Source organism: Mustela nivalis (genome assembly GCF_964662115.1).
Source record: "Mustela nivalis genome assembly, chromosome: 3".
NCBI classification, from domain to species: Eukaryota; Metazoa; Chordata; class Mammalia; order Carnivora; family Mustelidae; genus Mustela; species Mustela nivalis.
The window spans coordinates 47,645,620-47,668,524 of record NC_139022.1 but is presented as its reverse complement, the minus strand read 5'-3'; the positions used below and the strand labels follow the sequence as shown (position 1 = coordinate 47,668,524).

At 38.8% G+C, this 22,905-nt stretch overlaps 1 protein-coding gene across 7 annotated transcripts in view; it reads right to left on the bottom strand.

The window, feature by feature from the left end:
* Positions 1-22,905, bottom strand: part of FER (FER tyrosine kinase) — a 465,318-nt gene that overhangs the window by 26,984 nt on the left and 415,429 nt on the right. For all 7 annotated transcript variants that reach the window (XR_014310162.1, XM_082724902.1, XM_082724905.1 and 4 more), the window contains one exon: positions 2,513-2,667. Coding sequence is in view for 6 of the 7 variants with exons in the window: in XM_082724902.1 (XP_082581028.1) it covers positions 2,513-2,667 (155 nt within the window). In the remaining variant the exon portion in view is untranslated. The remainder of the gene's footprint in view (positions 1-2,512; positions 2,668-22,905) is intronic.

The following is a 22,905-nucleotide window of genomic DNA, read 5'->3' as shown; positions in this document are numbered from 1 at the left end:
GTGAAAATAAGTTTAACTCTATGGCCCTAAAGCAAAATTTCTGAGAGCTTCCTTAGATGGAAGGATCTTTCCGTCAACTTTGCTCTCACATATCATGGGAGACTTGGGCAGTATTTTGGCTACTCTCAGGCAAGAGTGAAGGGAAGCATCAGTGGGGAAGAAAATACCCTTTGAAAAAAAGGCAGAATCTTGCCACCAATCATAAAATAATATTTGCATAAAATATGAAATAAGTGTAACAAGAAATAGGTCTTTCAATAGATATATTTACCACTCTTGTTAACCTCTGAGGAATTCCCTCATTGGGTTGGGTAATAAGTATTCCAGACTTCTTCCTCATCTACTGTTAAAATCTCTCCCCCTTTGTCATGTAAATTGCTCTGCACTGTATTAATAGTAAAGACTGCTAAAAGAAAAAATGTCCCTCATTGCCAACCAAAGACCTTCATATCTCTCTTTATTACTTAAAATGCTATAGGTCTGGCTCTAAGAGATATCTGGAAATAGAATTTTGATTTGTAAATACGGCAGCTTGAAATGCACCTAAAATACATTTTGATTGAAAGGCAGAATTTCACTTGGCAGAATAGTAAGAGGACGTTCAAAGGCAACAAAGAGGATCTGGTTAATAGGGTTAAAACAAATCCTAGCTAGATTTCAGGTCTCCCAAGTCCAGTTCCATCCCCCTTATAGGAATACTATAGGAAGGTACAAGAAGGGGTTAACAACGTTTTGTCATTTAAAGAAAACCTCTGCATAAATAACAGGTTACAGTCTTTTGTCCTGTGATTGTTCGTCACTGAATATAATCTTAAAGTCCTATCACTATCAAAAATAGCAGGGCTGCCATTTTCTCTAGATGCTGAGGAATAGTGGAATTAGTTTGCTATCATTAGAAAGCTTATAAAAACTTCTCTTAGCACATGGGAAGACAAATTAGGGTGTGGATTAGTATCTATGGAGTGTTAAGCTCAAAAACTTCATCATTGGGTACTAGAACAAATTAGTCAATTTCTCATAATGACAACTACATACAACATGTACTCCATAGTATCGTTAGTATTCAAAATATAGAACAGATCCTGGTGTCTGAATCAACCCCAACTAATTTCCAAACCAATCACATTCCAAAGCTTTATCTGGAAAACACCTGGCTGTTCCCCAAAAAGGTAAACACAGAATTACCATATGACTCCTAATGTATACCTAGAATAAATAAAAACAGGTACTCAAACAAATCCTTGTACAGAAACGTTCACAGCACTATTCACAGTAGCTGAAAAGTGAAAACTGCCCCAAAATGCATCACTGAATAAACAGATAAACAAATTGAAAATATGTACAATGGGATATTATTCAGCTGTAAAAAGGAATTAAGTTAATTATACATCCTACAATATGGATGAACTTCAAAAACATTTAAGAAATGTATAGTATGTATAGTATATTCCATTTATATGAAAAAATATGCAGTATAGGTAAATCCATAGCAATAGAATATAGACATGTGGTTGCCAGTTGCTGGGGGAAAGAAGAAATAGGGAGTAAATGGGTAAAGGTTATTATTTTGGTGTGGTGAAAATGTTCAAACTAGAACAAAGTGTTTATACAATACTGTGAACTTTACTAAATACCACTGAATTACTCACTTCAAAATGGCTAATTTCAAGTTATATGAATTGTACCTCACTTAAAAGCTTTGTCTTTAATTTAGGCATTAAGTTAAAGCATTTATAAGTGCCCCGTTTTTCATGATGAAGTAATTTTTCATTTTAAATCAGTAAAGAATCATTTTATATTTCCATTTAAAACATACTATACCCATTCACCAACTTATGGCTCATATGCTGCTTCTCTTAATGAAAATGTAATTTATAACTTCATTTAAAGCACAATCTCTCTCAATTCTGAGTTATTACCCATCTTGTTATAGACCAATAAAAACAGAGTATCTGTTTTTATTTATTCTAGATATAAAGATAACACAACCTGTATTTATTTCCAATTACAATGACATACATTCAAAAATTCCTGCCGTTTTAAAAATGTAACTTCCATTTCTCTTAAACTTAAAGAAGTTCCAGAGACCGAAATGCTAAGAAACCATGTTAACTTTTAGAGTGAGAAACTATATACTTGACAATATTTTCAAAACCTATTACAAATAGTACAATAAACTCATGTAAGACATTCAAAAGCAATGGTCCAGAGACACAGCAACACTTTAAAAATAATCTTTTTTTTTATTAGAAAAAACCCTCTCCAAAGTGCTTGTAAGTATATCCATCTTTTAAACCTAGCAATCTTAACATATGGAAATCAGCTGAATAAGGTTAATGAATTAAGTTTCTGCTCATATGTAAGTACAAAATATAAATGCTTACACATTATTGTGTTGATTTTCAAATCATTTTAACTTGGGCTCTGGTTTACTTCTGTAATTTTGCTTGTGTATGTTTTGTGCTGATGGAGTACATTCTTACCACGAAAAAGCAAAACAGTCTAGTCTTACCATAATTAAGAGCTTCTGGTGCTGTCCATTTAATGGGAATCTGCTTTAAGCCAGAAGATGAATACACTCCCCCATCCTCTTGACGAGACATTCCAAAGTCACTGATTTTCAGAATGTTATTTTCACCTACCAGGCAGTTTCTTGCAGCAAGATCCCTAGGTTGCAATAAGACATAGAAAATACCTATTAAAACAAATTGAAAGCTGCTTTCACATTTATGACTTCCACACTTTGCATTTTTACATTTGCAGTGTATTTATAATGAGGTTAAGAATGCTTGTGATTTACCAGTCCTCATCTTTTCTGTCCTAGGTAAAAATCACCAGTGAGAATATTTGCATAGGAAACAGGCCCTATGGTAATTTTCTAGGCATCACCTATATTCCCATTTAAATAGAAAAACAGATTCTAGGGGTAAGAGAAAGATCACAGAGGAGAGGCTAAGCAAACTTGGCATTATTCCTCATTGGACTGAATTTCCTAGAGCAGCACTGTTTTACATAACTTCTGTGATGATGGAATGTTTTCTATCTGTGCTCTGCTGCCCAACAGGTCGTCATTAGCCACGTGTGACTATTACACACTTGGAATGGAACTCAGGTGATTGAGAAACTGAATTTTAAAATTTACTTTTCGTTAATTAAATGTAAATAGCTGCATGTCACTAGATAGCCTTTGGCTGTTTTGGCCTCAGACTTCCCACAGTGGGGAGAATGGCTGAGGTGCCATTCTACTGCATCTGGGAAAGGCAAAATTGTATGATCTGGCTCTGCTGGTCTCTCCCACCTTACCTTATTGCACTCTACACAATTTCTAAATTCTACCCATACTGGGCTTCTTTTTGTCCTCAAATTTAATAAAAAATCCCCTAGGCATGACAAGCTTATTTCACTGTAGGGCCTTGCTGTCAGCTGTTCCCTGTGCCTGGAGGGCTTTCCTTCTCGGCTATAGTATAGCTGGCTCATCTTCATTCATTTTTAGCTCAAATACCCTCTTAGAGAAATGTGTCTCGATCATCTCTTTTGCTCACTGCTATCTTCCTTATTAGATAAGGGTGAAGTCCCTACTCTAATTCTAGTGAGAAGCCCTTCAATCATCAAATTCCTATATATACCTAAATGCTTATACATTTTTATATATTTATATATGTATAGAGGAGGAGAGACTATGTATGTGTTTACGAATCTATACATACACACAGAAAATCAGGTATGTCCAATGGGTGTTGGGTATTAAGAAGAAAGTTGTATAAAGCGGGGGGATTACTGCAAGGAATCCTATTTTAGATAGATTGGTACGGAAAGTCTCTTTGATAGTCTAGTATTTGATCAAAGATATGAAGGAAATTAGGATGCGAGCCATGGGGATATCGTGGAGAAGATAGATTCAAGCTAGAAAAAGCAATAGATAACAAAGACCCTGAAATTGGTACATGCTTGGCATATTTAGGAAATGAGTGAGGGCAAGAGAATCATCAATTTAATCAAAGGGTTAGCCAGGACCAAATAACATTATAGCTTTTTATTAGTACATTCCTCGAATTTTACTCAGAGTAAGCTGGAAGGTAACCAGAGAGTTGTGCATACAGGAATGGCAAATCCAGAAAGACCACTTGAGACTATTCCAGAAGTCCATGAAAGGCAATAACAGCCTGCACGAAGATGGAGTCAGTCAAATATATTGGTATATATTTGGAAAGTATAATCAATAACATTTGCTGGTAAGATTGGATGTAGAATAGGACAGAAAAAGAATCATGGATGACTCCAAGATATTTTGGCCTGAGCACCTGGAAGGATGGACCTGACATTTATTGAAATAGGAAAGGTTACCCCAAAATTGCTGGAAATGATACAGAAATTCAGACCAAGTCACAGGATATAAAATCAATGCACAGAAGTTGGTTGCATTTCTATATATTAACAATGAGACAGAAAAATAGAGAAATCAATTTACAATTACACCAAAACCTATAAGATACGTAGGAGTAAACCTAACTAAAGAGGTAAAGGAAACTGAAAACTATAGAACTATGAAAGAAATTGAGGAAGACACAAAGAAATGGAAAAAGAGTCCATGCTCATGGATTGGAAGAACAAATGCTGTTAAAATGTCCAAGGTACCTGAAGCAATCTACACATTCAATGCAATCCCTATCAAAATATCATCAACATTTTTCACAGAGCTGGAACACTCCTAAAATTTGTATGGAACCAGAATAGACCCCCTGAGTAGCCAAAGTAATGCTGAAAAAGAAAACCAAAGCTGTAGGCATCACAATTCTAGACTTCAAGCTGTATTATAAAGCTGTAATCATCAAGACAGTATGGTACTGACACAAAACAGACACATGGATAAGGGAACAGAATGGAGAACCCCCAACTCTATGGTCAACTAATTTGGCAAAGCAGGGAAGAACATGCAATGGAAAAAAGACTGTTTCTTCAACAAACGGTGTTTGGAAAATTGGACAGCCACATGCAGAAAAATGAAACCGGACCATTTCCTTATACCACAAACAAAAATAAACTGGGTAAAGTGCCTAAATATGAGACAAGAATCCATCTAAATCCTTGAGGAGAACACAGGCAGTAACCTCTTTGACCTTGGCCACAGCAATTTCTTGCTAGACAGGTCTCCAAAGGCAAGGGAAACAAAGGCAAAAATGAGCTTTTTGGACTTCACCAAGATAAAAAACTTTGGCACAGCAAAGGAAACACTTGAAAAAACCAAATGATAACCAACGGAATGGGAGAATATCTTTGCAAATGATAAAGGATTATAAAGAACTTATCAAACTCAACACCCAAAAAACAATCCAGTCAAGAAATGGGCAGAAGACATGGTCAGACATTTCTCCAAAGAAGACAAACAAATGGCAAACAGACACATGAAAAGATGGTCAATATCACTCATTATTAGATAAATACAAATCAAAACCACAATAAGATACCATCTCATATGGGTCAGAATGGCTAAAATTAACAACTCAGGAAACAACAGGTGGTGGCAAGGATGCAGAGAAAGGGGAACCCTCTTACACTACTGGTGGGAATGCAAGCTGATATAGCCACTCTGGAAAACAATATGGAGGTTCCTTAGAAAGTTAAAAATAGAACTACACTATGACTCAGCAATTTCACTACTAGGAATTTGTCCAAAGGATACAAACATAGTGATTTGAGGGGCACATTCACTCCATGTTTATAGCAGCAATGCCCACAATAGCCAAACTATGGAAGAAGCCCATATGTCCATCAACAGATGAATGGATAAAGAGGTGATGCGTGTGTAGACACACATGCGCGCGCACACACACACACACACACAAAATGGAATATTTCTCTGCCATCAAAAAGTGAAATGTTGCCATTTGCAACAATGTAGATGGAACTAGAGGCCATTATGCTAAGCAAAATAAGTCAGAGGACAAATACCATATGATTTCATTCCTGTGTAGAATTTAAGAGATGAAACTGATGAACACTGGGGAAGGGAAGGAACAGAATTTAATGATTGATTATTTACATATAATAATAGTAAAATAAATAAAAATAAAGTAAGACAACAACAGGCAAACGAAAAAAGACTATTGACTATAGGGAACAAACTGAGGGTGGTTGGAGGAGTGGTGGATGGGGGAATGGGGTAACTGGGTGATGGGCATTAAGGAGGGCACTGGTGATGAGTACTGGGTATTATATGTAAATAATGAATCATCATTAAATTCTATTCCTGAAACCAATATTATAATTAAAATATTTTTTTCCCATTGCATTTCCTCCTCCTGCTAACATAAAGAGAAAGCATATTAAAGTTGGAAAAGCATCAAGACATAAGGGGCTTGGGTGCCTAATGAGTATGCCATACCTGTTCTGGATGGTCTACCTCCTTATCCGTGGACTTTTTGTTCTTTTTAATGTATGTTTTCTCATGTGTGTATTTTGTTATAGGCAGTCAAAAGTAATCCAGTATGGGTAGAGGAGGGCCTTGGTTTTAGACAAGTAGAGTTTATTAGATATCCAAGTATAGATGTTGAGTAGGCAACTAGATATATTAGTCTGGAGGTTAGAGCTAAAAGTTGTCAGCTTTCAGATTTGTAGCTATAGAATTACAGAATGTTTTCACCTAGAGAGTGAGTGTAGAAAAGAAAGAGAGGTGTTCAGGTACTAAGCCTTAGAGCACACCATCATTTAGTTTCCTGTTCTGTAGTTTCCCCTCTCATTTCTCTTGTTGCTTTCCCCTATGTGGACCTGAATTATACAGTAATACAAGGGAGGCAACATCAGTGTCTGAAACCCAATAGGAATCACATTTTTGTGAGCTGAGGAATCAGGAAAAGAGGTCCTTGCAAGTGGAGGGAAAATCATGGAGGGGAAATAGGCAGAGAAGGGTTCCATGTTTGAACCCTTGAACCCTTACTGGTTCCATGTTTGAACCCACACAAGTTTCAGCCTAAACACAGAGCTACACATTTGATGGGCAGACCTAAGCCCATTTAGAGAACTAAACTCTTAAACCACTTCCCATGTCTCAAAGTAACTCCTGACTGTCTCACATAGGGCACACCAAGACAAAGGCTTTGAGAAGTTAACTGTGAGATGAATCACTGTGAGGCAGTGAACCTATATTCTGAACCTAACTGGGTTGACTGTGTGCTAAAACAAACACAAAATCAATCAGCCACCTCCAGCACCATATAACAGGGACTCAGAGCTTGTACGATGTAACATTCACAACATCTAGGGTACAACTCAAAATTGCTAAACATACAGAAAACAAGAAAAATGTGATCAACTCTAATGGGAAAAACAATCAACAAATACCAATATCATAGTAACCACATATAAAGTGGTTATTACAACTATACTCCATAAAATAAAGGAAAATACTTTTGAAATAGAAAAAATTAATAGAAAAGTTGAGAAATAAAAACTAGAAAAATTATAGAAATAACATACCCCAGCTGAAGAGCACAAAGGAAAATAGAAAAATGTGAAATGAGCATTAGGGACCTATATAATATCAAAAGATTGAAAACACATTACTGGGGTCCCAGAAGTAGAGGAATAAATGAGGCAGAAAATCTGTTTGAAAAAATAATAACTACAGAAGTCCCCAATTTAGTTGTGAGAAGTTTGCACATTCAAGAATCTCTGTGAACTCCAAACAAGATAAAAATCAAAGAGAGAGAGAGAAAAAAAAATCCACTTACATAAATCCCAATTAAGCTGCTGAAATCCACGGAAAAGAAAATGTATTAAAAGTAGATAAAGAAAATGACACATTTAGTACAGAAAATGATTCAAATAATCACAGATTTCTCAAAAAAAAAATGGGGGCAGATGACAGTGGAATAACATCTTTCATTTGTTAAGATGGCTATTCTTCCCAATTGATCTACAGACTCAATGTATACCCAATCTGAATTCTAGCAGATATCTCTATCAACTCAGAATTCCATAGTTAGCAAAAATATCCTACAGAAATGAAGGCAGAATAAAGACATTGTCATATGAAAGAAAGCAGGATTAACCGACCAACAGCAGATCTACTCTACCAGAAATACCAGTAGTATTTCAGCCTAAAAGATGATACCAGAAAGAAATCTGAAACATCAGGACAAAAGGAAGCACAAGAGAAATGATAAATATGTGGGCAAATATAAATGTTTTTCCCTCTTAAGTTCTTTAACATGTGACTGAATATTGAAAATGAGTATTATAGCATTATCTAATCAGGTTTTCAGTGTATGTAAATGTTATACATATGACAACTACCAGATTAGATAAAAATTGAGTGTGAACAAAGGGACCCATATAGTTGCAAATTTTCTACATTTCCCATGAAATGATTCAATATTAACTCTAAATAGTTTGTGGAAGTTTAGGTATATGTATTATATTCTATAAAGCAACTCCTAAAAGAAGATGTAGAGAGATATAGCTAAAAGGTCAAAAGACTAAATTATATAGGATGCTAAAAAATATCAAACATTATATATTCAAAATGTCAAATACTCAAAATATCAGTATCTAGACTATAAAGTGGTTGTTACTACTGATTCTATGGACAGGATAAGATAGAGATGGTTCAGTATTTATAGACAAATACAAATTTGGTTTCAAAAAATATTCCCAAAAAGCAAACTCCAATTCTGATGGTTTCATTCGTAAGTTTTATACATTCAGGGAAGAAATAACCATGTTATGGGAACTTTTTAAAAAAGGCAGAGAGTAACTGCCTAACTCACTTCATGCAGAACTCTAATACAAAACCTGGCAAAGACACTATGAGAGAAATACAGAAAAATACCCTCATGAAGATAGAGCCAAATATTTTAAACAAAGTATTAGCAAATCAGAAGTAGGGGAAAGATGGTGGAGAAGTACGAGACCCTGTTTCAACTGGTCCCCTAAAGTGACCTAATTATCTACCAGAACACTCTGAACACCCATGAAATCAGCTTGAGATGTAGGATTATACTCGTATGGATCTCTGCAGGGGCAGAGGACACCAGTGGAGAGGTAAAGTGAAATAGGGAATACTCCAACTGAAATCGGAGGATAAACAGAATGGGGAGGAAGTCACCAGGAGTGACCCATTGGAAAGTAATACCCCAATATGAAAGTGCCCTGTGACTGGGGACCAGCATTAACTTGGAGTCTGGTCACTCCCAGATCTTAAGAGGAAACTGGTGGAATCCGGTGGTCACAGCCACCGCCGATGATCATCTGGACCAGAGAGAGTGTGGCAGATCCTCCAGTTCCTTGTCCCTGAGCCCCCGGGGTTGTGCAGCTTGCACCACCGCTTGGCTGGGTGCACTCCCATCCCCATATGAGGGAGGATGGTGTGGGTGCCAGCCTGTGCTCTCTAGACCTACAGCCTTTTGCAGTCTGCAAGCACTGTGTGACCAGGGTCTGACCCACTCCCTGCTCATGCCTGGGAAAGCTCCGTGGGTGCTAGCCAATGGTCTCTAGGATTGGACCAGGGTCTGGATGCTCCCAGCCTGGGCCTGAAGGAACTCAGCACAATCTCTGGTTGGGATCCCTCCACGGCAACCTGTGCAACCATGAGGTCCTGACCCCAGACAGCAGTCCTGGCAAAGGCAGCCACCAGAAGCGGGCTCCCTGGACCAATATCATTCACGGTTTTAGTGGCACGGGGGTGCAGAGACAAGCGGGCGCTTTGGTGGACCCCTGAGACGGTGGCTGGGGATGTGCATTGTCTATGGGAGGTTGCATGGTTCAGCAGAGTTTGCAGAGGGGGAGTCTGTGTGTTCTGGACCACCCAAAGGGGGAGCAGACTGAGGCTTTTCTCTGACGGAGGTCTGGATGCAGTTTGCTTTCCATTAAACCTCTGAAAAGCTGCAAAAAGCCGCCAAAGAACAAAAACCTCCAGAGAACAAAAGCCTGAAAAACCAGTTTCCATGGAACACAACACAGCAGGCCCCTCCCCCAGAAAGCAAGCCAAAAGAACAAGATGACAACCACCACAGGGTCCCCATAAAACTGTAAAACCCCAACATCAGGGGAAACCAATATATTAAGCTCCTGGTGTTGCCCTAAAACCTGTATATTTCATAGATACAACTTTTATTTTTAATTCGTTCTCACTATTCTTGTACTTTTAAATTTTTTTAACCTACTTACCATTACAACTAGAGGTTTAATACAACAAATTCCATAATAACCTTTTAACTAGAACTTTTTTCATACATATACTGGTGTTTTTCTTTTTCTTTTCTATTTTTTAAAATATTCCTATAGATATGAGCTTCAAGATAATCTTCATTCCCTAATCAGTACTACCCCTATATATAAACCAGTTTTAATCTCCCTTTATCTCTGGAAAGTTGAGTCCTTTAAAAAGGTATCAAGATACACCCACGAAGAATCAAAATAACCTTCCTCGCCCACATCCGAGGATTTATACCCACCCTCCCATCTTTTTCCTCTGTCAGTGTTTCTGATGAAGTCCCAGAACCTTAAGTCAGGTTCGGTGGGGTGAGGAGGTTCGGAGCCGACGACTAAAGAAAGAATTCTTAAGACGTCATTGGTGCAAAATGGTGGTTTATTAAAGCACGGGGACAGGACCCGTGGGCAGGAAGAGCTGCTGCCCCGGGTTGTGAAGGTGGGCATGTTATATACCCCACGGTTGGGGGGAGGTGGTGAAGGAATGGGGGATTTCGACAGAGTTCTCACATGCTAGGGAGGGTCTACAAGGTGCCGGGGGGGAGTCTTTGACATTATGGCTTGATTAATGTCGTCCCTAGGTCAAGCACTAACATCAAGATAATGGGGGATTCTTGGTGGGGCATTATGATCTGGCTATCATTTACATTCCTTTCTACCCCAGTCTCCTCCAGTTTATGGTGGGAGGGGGACATTAGGGCTTCAGGAACCAAGAGTTATTTGCCTTTGGAAATTTGTGCTATTGATAAGGTAACCTCCCTGTTCAGGTCTCTAGGACATCTTGTAGGGCGAGGGAGATTCCTGTTCTGCAGGATTGCGATCCCTGCAAGTTAACTATTTATCGCTTTATGGCAGTCAGGGGTGCCTGAGAAATGCTACACACATGGAGGGGAGCGGGTGAAGAGGGGGTGCAAGGCGCCAGCTTTTGCTTTGTCCTCAGCCAGCCTCCTGCTCCCTCATCATTTCTGTGTATTTGTTTTTGTTCTGGTATTGTAAAAATCTTATCCTTGAGGTTCATTTTGGCTGGGTTCTTCTTCTTTCTTGTCATTACTTTTGTCGGTCTTTTGTTTGTCTGTTTTTGTTTATATACCATATAAGTCTTACTTTTGGGGCTCATTCTGGCTGGGTCTTATTTTTTTTTTTCTCTGTCTCTCTCTTTTTCTTTTTTCTTTTTGGTGGTGACTATTGATTGCTCTGAAGCATTCCAGGGTACACCTTGCCTGGATTGTGGTTGATATATTCAGCTACACATCCCCTCAACCACCTCTCACCAAAATAACTAGGAGGAGGAATACCCAACAGAGGAAAAATTCAGACTGTGCCCTCTCGATCAGAACTATTGGATATGGACATAAACAGTATGTCAGAAAGGGAATTCAGGGTAACAATAATCCAGGCAATGGGTAGATTGGAGAAAACCATCAGTGACAACATAGAATCTCTAAGGGCAGAGGTGAAAGCTACCCGGGAAGAAGCTAAAAATGCTATCAATGAGACCCAATCTAATCTAAATACTCTAACAGCTAGGGTAACTGAGGCAAAAGATAGAATTAGTGATCTAGAGGACAAACTGATAGAGAAAGAAGGATTAGGAGGAGGCATGGAAGAAACAACTTAGAACCATGAAAACATAATTAGGGAAGTAAATGACACCATGAACATTCCAACATCAGAATTATTGGGTTCCCTGAGGAGGTGGAGAAAGAAAGAAGACTAGAAGATAGAGTTGAACAAATTCTGGATGAAAATATTCCCAAACTAGGGAATGGAACCAGCATTCGTGTCCTAGAGGCAATGAATCGAGAAAGACCTTAGGCACTTTATGAATCATAATTTTAGATGAGAGCTTCTGAGGGCAACTAGGGGGAAGAGATTCCTTATGTACAGAGGAAGGTCCATCAGAATAATGTCAGACCTGTCCACAGAAACCTGACAACCCAGAGGAGGCTGGCAAGACATATTCAGGGCACTAAGTGAGAAGAACCTGGAGCCAAGAATACTTATCCAGCAAGGTTGATATTCAAAATGATTGAAGAGATAAAGAGCTTCCAAGACCGGCAAGGTTTAAAAGACTATGTGATCACCAAGCCAGCACTACAAGAAATATTAAGGGGGGTTCTATAAAAGAAGAAATAACCCAAGAGTGACATAGAACAGAAATTTACAGAGACAATCTACAGAAAAAAGGACTTCATAGGCAACATGATGTCAATAAAAACGTATCTTTCAATAATCTCAATGTGAATGGCCTAAATGATCTCCCAAAATGGCACAGGGTTGCAGACTGGATAAAATGACAGGACCCATCCATATGTTGTTTACAAGAGTCCCATCTGGAACCTAAAGATACATCCAGACTGAAAGTGAAGGTATGAAGAAACATCTTTCATGCCAATGGGCCTCAAAAGAAAGCAGGGGTAGTGATTCTCAAATCAGATAAATTAGATTTTAAACTAAAGACTGTAGTCAGAGATAAAGAAGGACACTACATCATTCGTAAAGGATCTACCAAGAAGATCTAACAATTGTAAATATTTATGCCCCCAATACGGAAGGAGCCAACTACATAAGCCAACTGTTAATCAAGATAAAGAGTCATATTGATATGAATATATTAATAGTAGGGGATCTTAACACGCCACTCTCAGTAACAGGCAGATCATCCAAGTGGAAAATCAATAAAAAAACAAGAGCATTGAATGACACATTGGACCAGGTGGACCTTATAGATATATACAGAACATTCCATCCTTAAACAACAGAATACTCATTCTTCTTGAGCACATATGGAACTTTCTCCAGAATAGATCACATACTGGGTCACAAATCAGGGCTCAACCAATGCCAAAAGACTGAAACTATTCCCTGCATATTCTCAGACCACAATGCTTTGAAACTGGAACTCAACCACAAGAAAAAGTTTGGAAGGAATTCAAACACTTGGAAGCTAAAGACCACCCTGCTTAAGAAAGGGAATCAAAAAAGACCTTAAACAATTAATAGAAACCAGTGAGAATGAAGGCACATCGGTCCAAAACCTATGGGATATGGCAAAGGCAGTCCTAAGGGGGAAATACATAGCTATCCAAGCCTCACTCAAAAAACTGAAAAATCCAGAATATACCAGCTCTCTTTACACCTTAAAAAACTGGAAAATCAACAACAAATTAAGCCAACCCCATGCACAAGAAAGGAAATCATCAAGATTAGAACAGAGATCAATGAGATAGAAACTGGAGATACAGTAGAACACATCAATGACACTAGAAGATGGTTTTTTGAAAAAAATCATTAAGATTGATAAACTCCTGGCCAAACTAATCCAAAAGAAAAGAGGACCCAAATTAACAAAATTATGAATGAAAAGAGAGATCACGACTAACACCAAGGAAAAAGAAACAATCATCAGAAATTACTATCAACAGCTATATGCCAGTAAGTTAAGCAACCTAGATGAAATGGATGCATTCCTGGAAAGCTATAAACTTCCAAAACTGAATCAGGAAGAAATGGACAACCGAATAGACCAATATCTAGTAACAATATTGAAGGAGTGATCACAAACATCCCAAAAAACAAAAGCCCAGGACGTAACGGATTCCCTGCAGAACTCTACCAAACATTTGAAGAAGAAATAATACCTATTCTCATGAAGCTGTTTCAAAAAAATAGGAACAGAAGGAAAACTTCCAGACTCTCTATGAAGCCAGCATTACCCTGATGCCCAAACCAGGCAAAGACCCCACCAAAAAGGAGAATTTCAGACCAATATCCCTGATGAGTATGGATGCCAAGATTCTCAACAAGATCTTAGCTAATAGGATCCAACAGTACATTACAAAGATTATCCACCGTGACCAGGTGGGATTTATCCATGGGATACAAGGGTGGTTGAACATTCGCAAATCAATCAATGTGATAGAATGAATCAATAAGAGAAGAGAGAAGAACCACATAGTCCTCTCAGTTGATGCAGAAAAAGCATCCGATAAGATACACTATCCGTTCCTGATTAAAATGCTTCAAAGTATAGGGATGGATAGAAGGAAGTTTATAAAATCTATCTTGAAATACCCACATATAAATCCTTAAGTTTATAAAATCTATCTATGAAATACCCACAGTGAAAATCCTCCTCAATGGGGAAAAGCTGACAGCCTTCCCTTTGAGATCAGGAGCACAACAAGGATGTCCACTCTTGCCATTGTTGTTCAAAAGGTACTAGAATTCCTAGCAACTGAAATCAGAAAACAAAAAGAAATAAAAATATTCAAATTGGCAAAGAAGAAGACAAACTGTCTCTTCACAGATGACATGATACTTTATATGGAAAACCCAAAAGTCTCCAGCCCCAAACTACTAGAACTCATACAGCAATTCAGTAATGTGGCAGGATATATAATCAATGTACAGAAATCAGTTGCTTTCTTATACACTAACAATGAAAACATAGAAAGGGAAATAAGAGAATCAATTCAATTTACTATAGCACCAAGAACCATAAGATACCTGGGAATAAACCTGACCAAAGAAGTAAAGGATCTGTACTCAAGCAACTACAGAACACTCATGAAAGAAATTGAAGAAGACACAAAAAGATGGAAAAACATTCCATGCTCATGGATCAGAAGAATAAATATTGTTTAAAATGTCTATACTGCCTAGAACAATAATTTCAATGCCATCCTGATCAAAATTCCACCAGAATTTTTCAAAGAGCTAGAACAAAGAATCCTAAAAGTTGTATGGAACCAGAAGATATTCCAAATTGCCAAGGAAATGCTGAAAAAGAAAAACAAAACTGGGGGCATCATGTTGCCTAATATCAAACTATATAACAAAGCTGTGATCACCAAGATGACATGGTACTGACACAAAAACAAACACACTGACCAATGGAACAGAGTAGAGAGCCCAGATATGGACCCCCCAATGCTATGGTCAAATAATCTTCAACAAAGCAGGAAAAAATATCCAGTGGAAAAAAGTCTCTTCAATAAATGGTGCTGGGAAAATTGGACAGCTATGTATAGAAGAAGGAAACTCGACCATTCTCTTACACCATATACAAAGATAAACTCGAAATGAATAAAAGACCTCAGCATGAGGCAGGAATCTATCAAAATCCTAGAGGATAACATAGGCAGTAACCTCTTTGACATAGGCCATAGCAACTTCTTTCAGGACAAGTCTCCAAAGGCAAAGGATACAAAAGTGAAAATGAACTTTTGGGACTTCATCAAGAGCAAAAGCTTCTGCACAGCAAAGGAAACAGTCAACAGCATAAAGAGGCAACCCAGGGAATGGGAGAAGATACTTGCAAATGACACTACAGACAAAGGGCTAATATCCAAGATCTATAAAGAACTTCTCAAACTCAACACCCAAAAACCAGATAATCACATCAAAAACTGTGCAGAAGGGTAACTGGATGGCTCAGTGGGTTAAGCCTCTGCCTTCAGCTCAGATCATGATCTCAGCATCCTGGGATTGAGCCCTGCATTGGGCTCTCTGCTCAGTGGGAAGCCTACTTCCCTCTCTCTCTGCCTGCCTCTCTGCCTACTTGTGATCTGTCAAATATATAAAAAAAAACTTAAAAAAAAAAAAAGTGGGCTGGGGCGCCTGGGTGGCTCAGTGGGTTAAGCCACTGCCTTCGGCTCAGGTCATGATCCCAGGGTCCTGGGATCGAGTCCCGCATGGGGCTTCCTGCTCAGCAGGGGGCCTGCTTCCCTTCCTCTCTCTCTGCCTACTTGTGATCTCTCTCTGTCAAATAAATAAATAAAATCTTAAAAAAAAAAAAGTGGGCAGAAGACACGAACAAACACTTCTCCAAAGATGACATACAAATGGCTAACAGACACATGAAAAAATGTTCATCATCACTAGATTTTGATTCAAATCAAAAACCACACTGAGATATCACCTTATACCAGTCAGAATGGCCAAAATTAACAAGACAGGAAACAACAAGTGTTAGAGAGGATGTGGAAAAAGGGGAACCCTGTTACACTGTTGGTGGGAATGCAAGTTGGTGCAGCCACTTTGGGAAAAAGTGTGGAGATTCCATAAGGAATTAAAAATAGAGCGATCTTATAACCCTGCAATTGTACTACTACATATTTACTCCAAAGATACAGATGTAGTGAGAAGAAGGGTCATCTGTACCCCAATGTTCATAGCAGTGATGGCCACAGTCACCAAACTGTGGAAAGAACCAAAATGCCCTTCTACAGATGAATGGATAAGGATATGGTCCATATGTACAATGGAATATTATGCCTCCATCAAAAAGGATGAATACCCAACTTTTTTATCAACATGGATGGGACTAGAAGAGATTACGCTGAGTGAAATAAGTCAGTCAGAGAAAGTCAATTATCATATGGTGATACTTACTTGTGGAACATGAGGAATAACACAGAGGACATTGAAAGATGGAGAGAAGTGAGTTGGTGTAAATCAGAGGGGGAGACAAAGCATGAGATACTGTGGACTCAGAAACAAACTGAGGGTTTTGGAGGGGAGGGGAGTGGGGTTGGGTGAGTGTGGTAATGGGTATTAAGGAGGGAACATATTGCATGGAGCACTGGTTGTGGTGCTTAAACAATGAATTTTGGAACACTGAAAAAATTAAATTATATTAAAATATAAAAAATTAAAAAACACAAAATATTAGCAAATCAAATCCAGTAATATATAAAAAGGATAACACATCATGGCCAAGTAAGGGCTTATCCAATAATGCAAGGTTGGTATCACATTTGAAAATTAAATCAGTGTAATTCACTAGATTGATAGAATACAGGGAAGAAAACCATTTGATCATTCCAACTGATGCAAGAAAAGCATGTGACAGTATTCGATCTCTGTTAATGATAAAATGCTCAGCAAACTGGAAATACTAAGGAGCTTCCTCAACCTGACAAAGGACATCTACAAATAATTCAACCAACAATATCATACTTAATATTAAAAGACTAACATGCTATTCCCTGAGATCAAACCACTTTTTTTTCTTGAGGTCTTAGGCTTTGAAATAACACATAAAAGCAAAAAAAAAAAAAAAAACCCAAACAAACCAAAAACCAAACCCCCAAAACAAACCCCGAAACACAAATATCAGACAAAAGTAAAACTAGCTCTATTGGCACTATTTACAGACATAGAAAATCCCAGGCTAGAGCAGAACTCAGGTAGTAACCCCTTCAACATCAACTGTATCAACTTCTTTCTAGATATGTCTCCTGAGGCAAGGGGAACAAAAGCAAAAATAAACTACTGGGACTCCATCAAGATAAAAACCTTCTGCACAGTGAAGGAAACAATCAACAAAAGTACAAGACAACCTAAGAATGGGAGAAGATAATTGAAATGACATATCTGATAAAGGATTAGTATCCAAAATATGTAATGAACTTTTATAATTCAACACCTCCAAAATGAATAATCCAATTAAAAAATGGGTAGGTTAAAAAATGGGCAGAAGACATGAATAGACATTTTTCTAAGAAGACATACAGATGGCCAGTAGACACATGGAAAGATGTTCAACATCACTCATCATCAGGGAAATACAAATAAAACTAGAATGAGATATCACTTCATGCCTGCCAGAATGGGTAAAATCAATAATGTAAGAAAACAATAGGTGCTGGTGAGGATATGGACAAAGGGGAAATGTCTTGTGCTGTTGGTGGGAATGCAAACTGGTGCAGCCATTCTGGAAAACGAAAGTTCCCACAAAAAGTTAAAAATAGAATTACCCTATGAACCAGCTAATAAAACAAATACCTACAAATAAGTCTAGCAAAAGACAACCACATCCCTTATACTTAAAACTACAAAACTTGATTGAGAAAAAAGAGTGAATAAACAAATGGAAAGGTATTCATTCCATGCTCATTGAAAAGACCCAATACTGTTAAAAGGGCCATTTTCCCCAAATTTGTAAATTTAATACACTCCCAGCCATTGTTCTAGCAGATTAGTGAAATTAGACAAGATCTAGTAAAATTAGACAAGCTGCTTTTAAAATGAATATGGAAATCCAAAGATTCTAAAGTAATCAAAATAATTTTTTAATAAGTTGAGAGTTGAAGAACTTACTAAAGTGATTTAAAATCGTAATTTAAAGCTATTGTTATTAGTACAGTTCATCAAATGCAAAAAGATATGATAGCCCAATGGAACAGAATAGAAGGTCCAGAAATACACCCACAAATGTACGGTCAACTCATTATTTTTTGTTTATAGATTATTTTAACTAAAAATTATTTCAATATTTTAGAGATAGCATATGAGCAAGGGAGTGGAGGGGAGAGGCAGAGGAAGAAAATCTTCAAGTGGACTCCTCATTGAGCAGGGATCCTGATGAGGGGCTCAATCTTACTACTCTGAGATCATGACCTGAGCAGATTTATTTTTTCAACCGAGAGAGAGTGCGCGAGAACACTCACATTGGGAGTGGGGGAAGAGAGAGAGAGAATCCCAAGCAGACTCCCTGCTGAGCACAGAGCCTGATACAGGGTTCTACCATGACCTGAGGACATGACCTGAGCCGAAAACAAGAGCTGGACACTCAACCGACTGAGCCACTTTGACAGAAGTACAGTGGCATCACAGTGCACATTTCTGAAGCCTAGTGGGCCACTGACGCTTCTTGGGGCCACATGGCATTACTCTTGGTCAGAATGAGATTATTTTCACTGTAGCATCTCAGTGGTTTATGGAATTTGGGTGGCCATGCTTTCATCAGGTGAACACCTACACCTGACAACCACATACACTTCCGGTGTCCTAACTATGTTTATTGCACCACTGGCCAGGAGGCTTGTTCTCTGCAGTGAGGACTACAGTTCCGTGAGGGAGCCACCTAAAACCAATTTAGAGTTACCTTCAAGTCAATGTAAATAACACTCAGTAACAGTTACAGAAAACTGGTTTTGGGTCTGCAAGCAGTTCAGTGAATAGAAATACTATCTTTTTGGCATCATGTATGAATTAAAACCTCAGGCCTTCAGGCGGTCAGCACATACTGTATCTGCACTGCTTGCCTAATGTTCTACTAAGTCTTAAGATAGAAAAAGCAGATATGATCTCTGGGCTGAGTTGCTAATGATCTAATTTGGAAGATAAGGCAGACCCACACCTTTCCTCTTCCTTCTCCATTCCATCCTTTATTAAGCCTGCTGCTGTCCAGCCCTGAGTCCGACAGTCTAGGAAACACTCTGGTGATCCCCGCTCTTCATGCATGAAAGTGCTAGAAACAAATGAGCCAGCATGCTACAGACCACTATGAGCCAGCATGCTACAGACTGCAAATCCTATAGGAACTCCGTGATGAGATATCTCATAATAGGCTGGTGTTGTCATTCACAGGAGGTATCAGAGATAGCTGTATCTCACCACATGCGGAGGAATGTACCAGCAAATACTGCTGAATGCCAGAAGGGTATGGAAATATTCCACTTGGGTCTGCTGAGTAATCTTCCTTGAAGATACAAAGTCAAACTTCTGAGTGTGTACCAGAGGTATCTTACAAAGTCATACATTACATGAGACAGGCTAATTATGGATTATATGAGAACAGAGAGCAGTGATAGGAAATCCAACTCCAGCAGGCAGTGGAGATGAGTCAATTTTCTGGGCTCTCTAGAAAGCACAACAGTGGGCATGGTGCCCTGTGGAGATGTTGCCTCTCAGAGCTAATGCTGTGGTAAACCAGCAACAGCCAGGAGGCCAAGCCAGTGTTCTCCTTGTTTTGATGCCTTACCCTAGACATCATTTTTTATTGTTTGTAGCTATAATTACACAAAGTCAGGATATCCTTCACACAGGAAATGAGTTAGAGGGTGTGTGTGTGTTAATATAAAAACTATTCCCACTGGGACTGGATAATAGTGGGTCACAAATATCTAGCAACATTTAGGAGGAGAAAACCTCTTTAAGACCCCAAGGTTTCCTTATTCGGATTAAAACATGGCATAAAAGCAGTAATAGTGTGGTGGGGTGGGTGGTCAGTGAAGCAGATATTTGATGTAATCAAACCATGTATTACTTAATCCATGCCTAATGGATGGCTACGACCTTCAAATTTTAAACGAGAGCTAAAATTCGTTACCTGTAAGAAAAAAAGTGACACTTCAAACTCACTCCCCTATTAAAAGAGAAAATAAAAATTATCTGTGTAAGAAGCATATGAAAAACCTGTTTTCTGAAAAAGCCAAGTGGCCTCAATGGCTTTAAAACAGTATCTATGAGTGTTTTGATGGAAGGAGAGTAGGAATGCCAGTTTCTTTTGCAAAATTTTGCCTACAATGACAAGAACAGAACAGTAAACTGTCCCTTAGAGCATACCAGGAAACGGAGGTTGGGCAAGGAGGAGTGTCTTTGGCAACAGAGCTGACCCTCAGGGGACCATTTATACTGGCCAATACCAAAGCCACTATTGAGCAGACAGTGATGGGATCAGAGATTAGCCAAAAAAAGAGGTGACCAGCCTATTTTTCCACAAGTCAGATGTTGCTCATTTCCATTTCAGAATCTACCTTAATTTTCCTCTGAATAAAGTATATGTTGGGCCCCCAGGTGGTGCAGTCATTTAAGCCTCTGATGCTTGGTTTCAGTTCAGGTCATGATCTCAGGGTGGTAAGATCAAACCCTGTGTCTGGCTCCAAGCTCAGCGCAGGGTCTGCTTAAGTTTTTCTCTCCCTTTCCCTCTGCCCCTCCCCCTACCCTGTGCTCTCTCTCTAAAATAAAATTTTAAAAATAATGAATCTTTACATGAAAGTATATGTAAGGGGCGCTTGGGTGGCTCAGGTGGTTAAGCCACTGCCTTTGGCTCAGGTCATGATCCCAGAGTCCTGGGATTGAGCTCCGCATAGTGCTCCCTGCTCAGTGGGGAGCCTGCTTCTCCCTCTGCCTCTGCTGCTCTGCCTGCTTGTGTCTCTCGCTCTCCAAATAAAATCTTAAAAAATTTTTTTCAAAAAAAAATTTATGTAAATATGAACATCGTCCTACATTTCTCATTTTCAAGCACACCCTTGATTTGATTTCACCCCTGGTTTTCCATTGGTCTTTCTTGCCATCACAGTCTCTTCCATCATGTTCCATACCCCTTACCTGGCAAGTTCTCTGCCCATTATTATTGAGGCACTTATTTTTGAAAGTATAGCTCCCAAAGGAAATCTCAGCTACAAAACTGAAAATTAATCCCATTATTAAACTGTGCTTTTTCTCTTCCTTGGAAAAATTGTTCAGTGTCACAGTGTTCTGGGAGGTCAGAAACAAAAGTATTACTTCTGTGAATGCAGTAACAGACCAGGTGGAGGGCGGGTTAGAGTATAATTTATGCTTTTTTGCTCAGGGCTCATCCGAGGTCCTTTGGGTACACATGGTGAGAGCCAAAGGACTCCCTGTTCCTGAAACGGCCCCCCTGCAGCCCGTCAGGACACAGAATCCTAAGTATTGCTTAAAATCCTCATTTGCTTACAGCTGCTGCTAAAATGCAAATATGTTACCTTTGGGGACAGGGGCACCTGTTATCACTGAGCTGTGTTTTGTCATCAATGTTTTGAACAAATAAATAAATATAAAGACATAAAAAGTCTTAAGGGAATGGGATGATAGGGCGGTTTTGTGAGAAGAGGGGGAAGGGAAAGCTTGATCTAGGGAACTGGCTACAAACAGGCCTGGGTAAGGCACAGAGTGGGCTCTTGTGGGAAGAGTCATGGGGTGAACATTTAAAAATGTGCTGTGGCCTTGGGTAAGGGAATAATGCAAATGTAACTCCTAAAAAGTCTGTCTGGGACTGTGTCTTGTGCATTTATTCTAAGCCAGGTTACTTTCTTCTCAACAGCAGGGTAGGATCATCACGGGGGCTTGAAGGCCTCGGCCAGTGAAATCGACTGATAGGGGAGTAAGGCTCCCTGGGGCTGCATTCTGTGAAGAAACTGAGGCCTTTGCTGATTTTGTCTAAAGAAGCTGCTGCCCAATAGCTGGGACACAACGCGACCAAGTCCTTGCCTGATGCAGCTGACTGAGTGAGAACCATTTATGGAAGCTACTGTAAGTCATCTGCCTTTACTTAAAATGGACATGCTCAGCACATACAGAAGTGCTTACTCCTTTTGGCTCTTTCATTTCCTTTCCTGGGGCGAGTTCCCTGTAAGAGAGTTCTGTTTGGCAAGGCACAAATACTAACTCCACATATTCTTGTATTGAGCTTAGAAATCAAATTCTTAGGTAGTTGGCTAAAGCAAAAGAACTCCTACTAAATATGGACATTGACAACAAATTCAGAACTGAACACATATAGTGGTAACACTTGCTTCAGTCCTAAATTTACCTGCAGAACCCAAGACAGACTTTGTATTTAACTACTATGATTAGCCTGGATGGTTTATCGTTTGATGAAATGGGTACTCTATTTGTATAGTCAGGTATAAAATTCTCAGCCATTGTTTTCTGCTATCACCTCTGGGCAACATTGTGCAATGCGATACCAAATCTCTAGAGATTAGCTTTGGGTACACAATTTGAATAAAGCTTGATCTAATGTTAAATCTCTTAAGAAATAAAAAATCTGCTCTAAGGGCATAGGGGAACAGTGGAGGACACATTAAAAAATATTAATGGTAAGTAAATATTTAAATCTCTTTAGTTCAAAGAAATACACCAAATCCCGATGGATAATTCAAC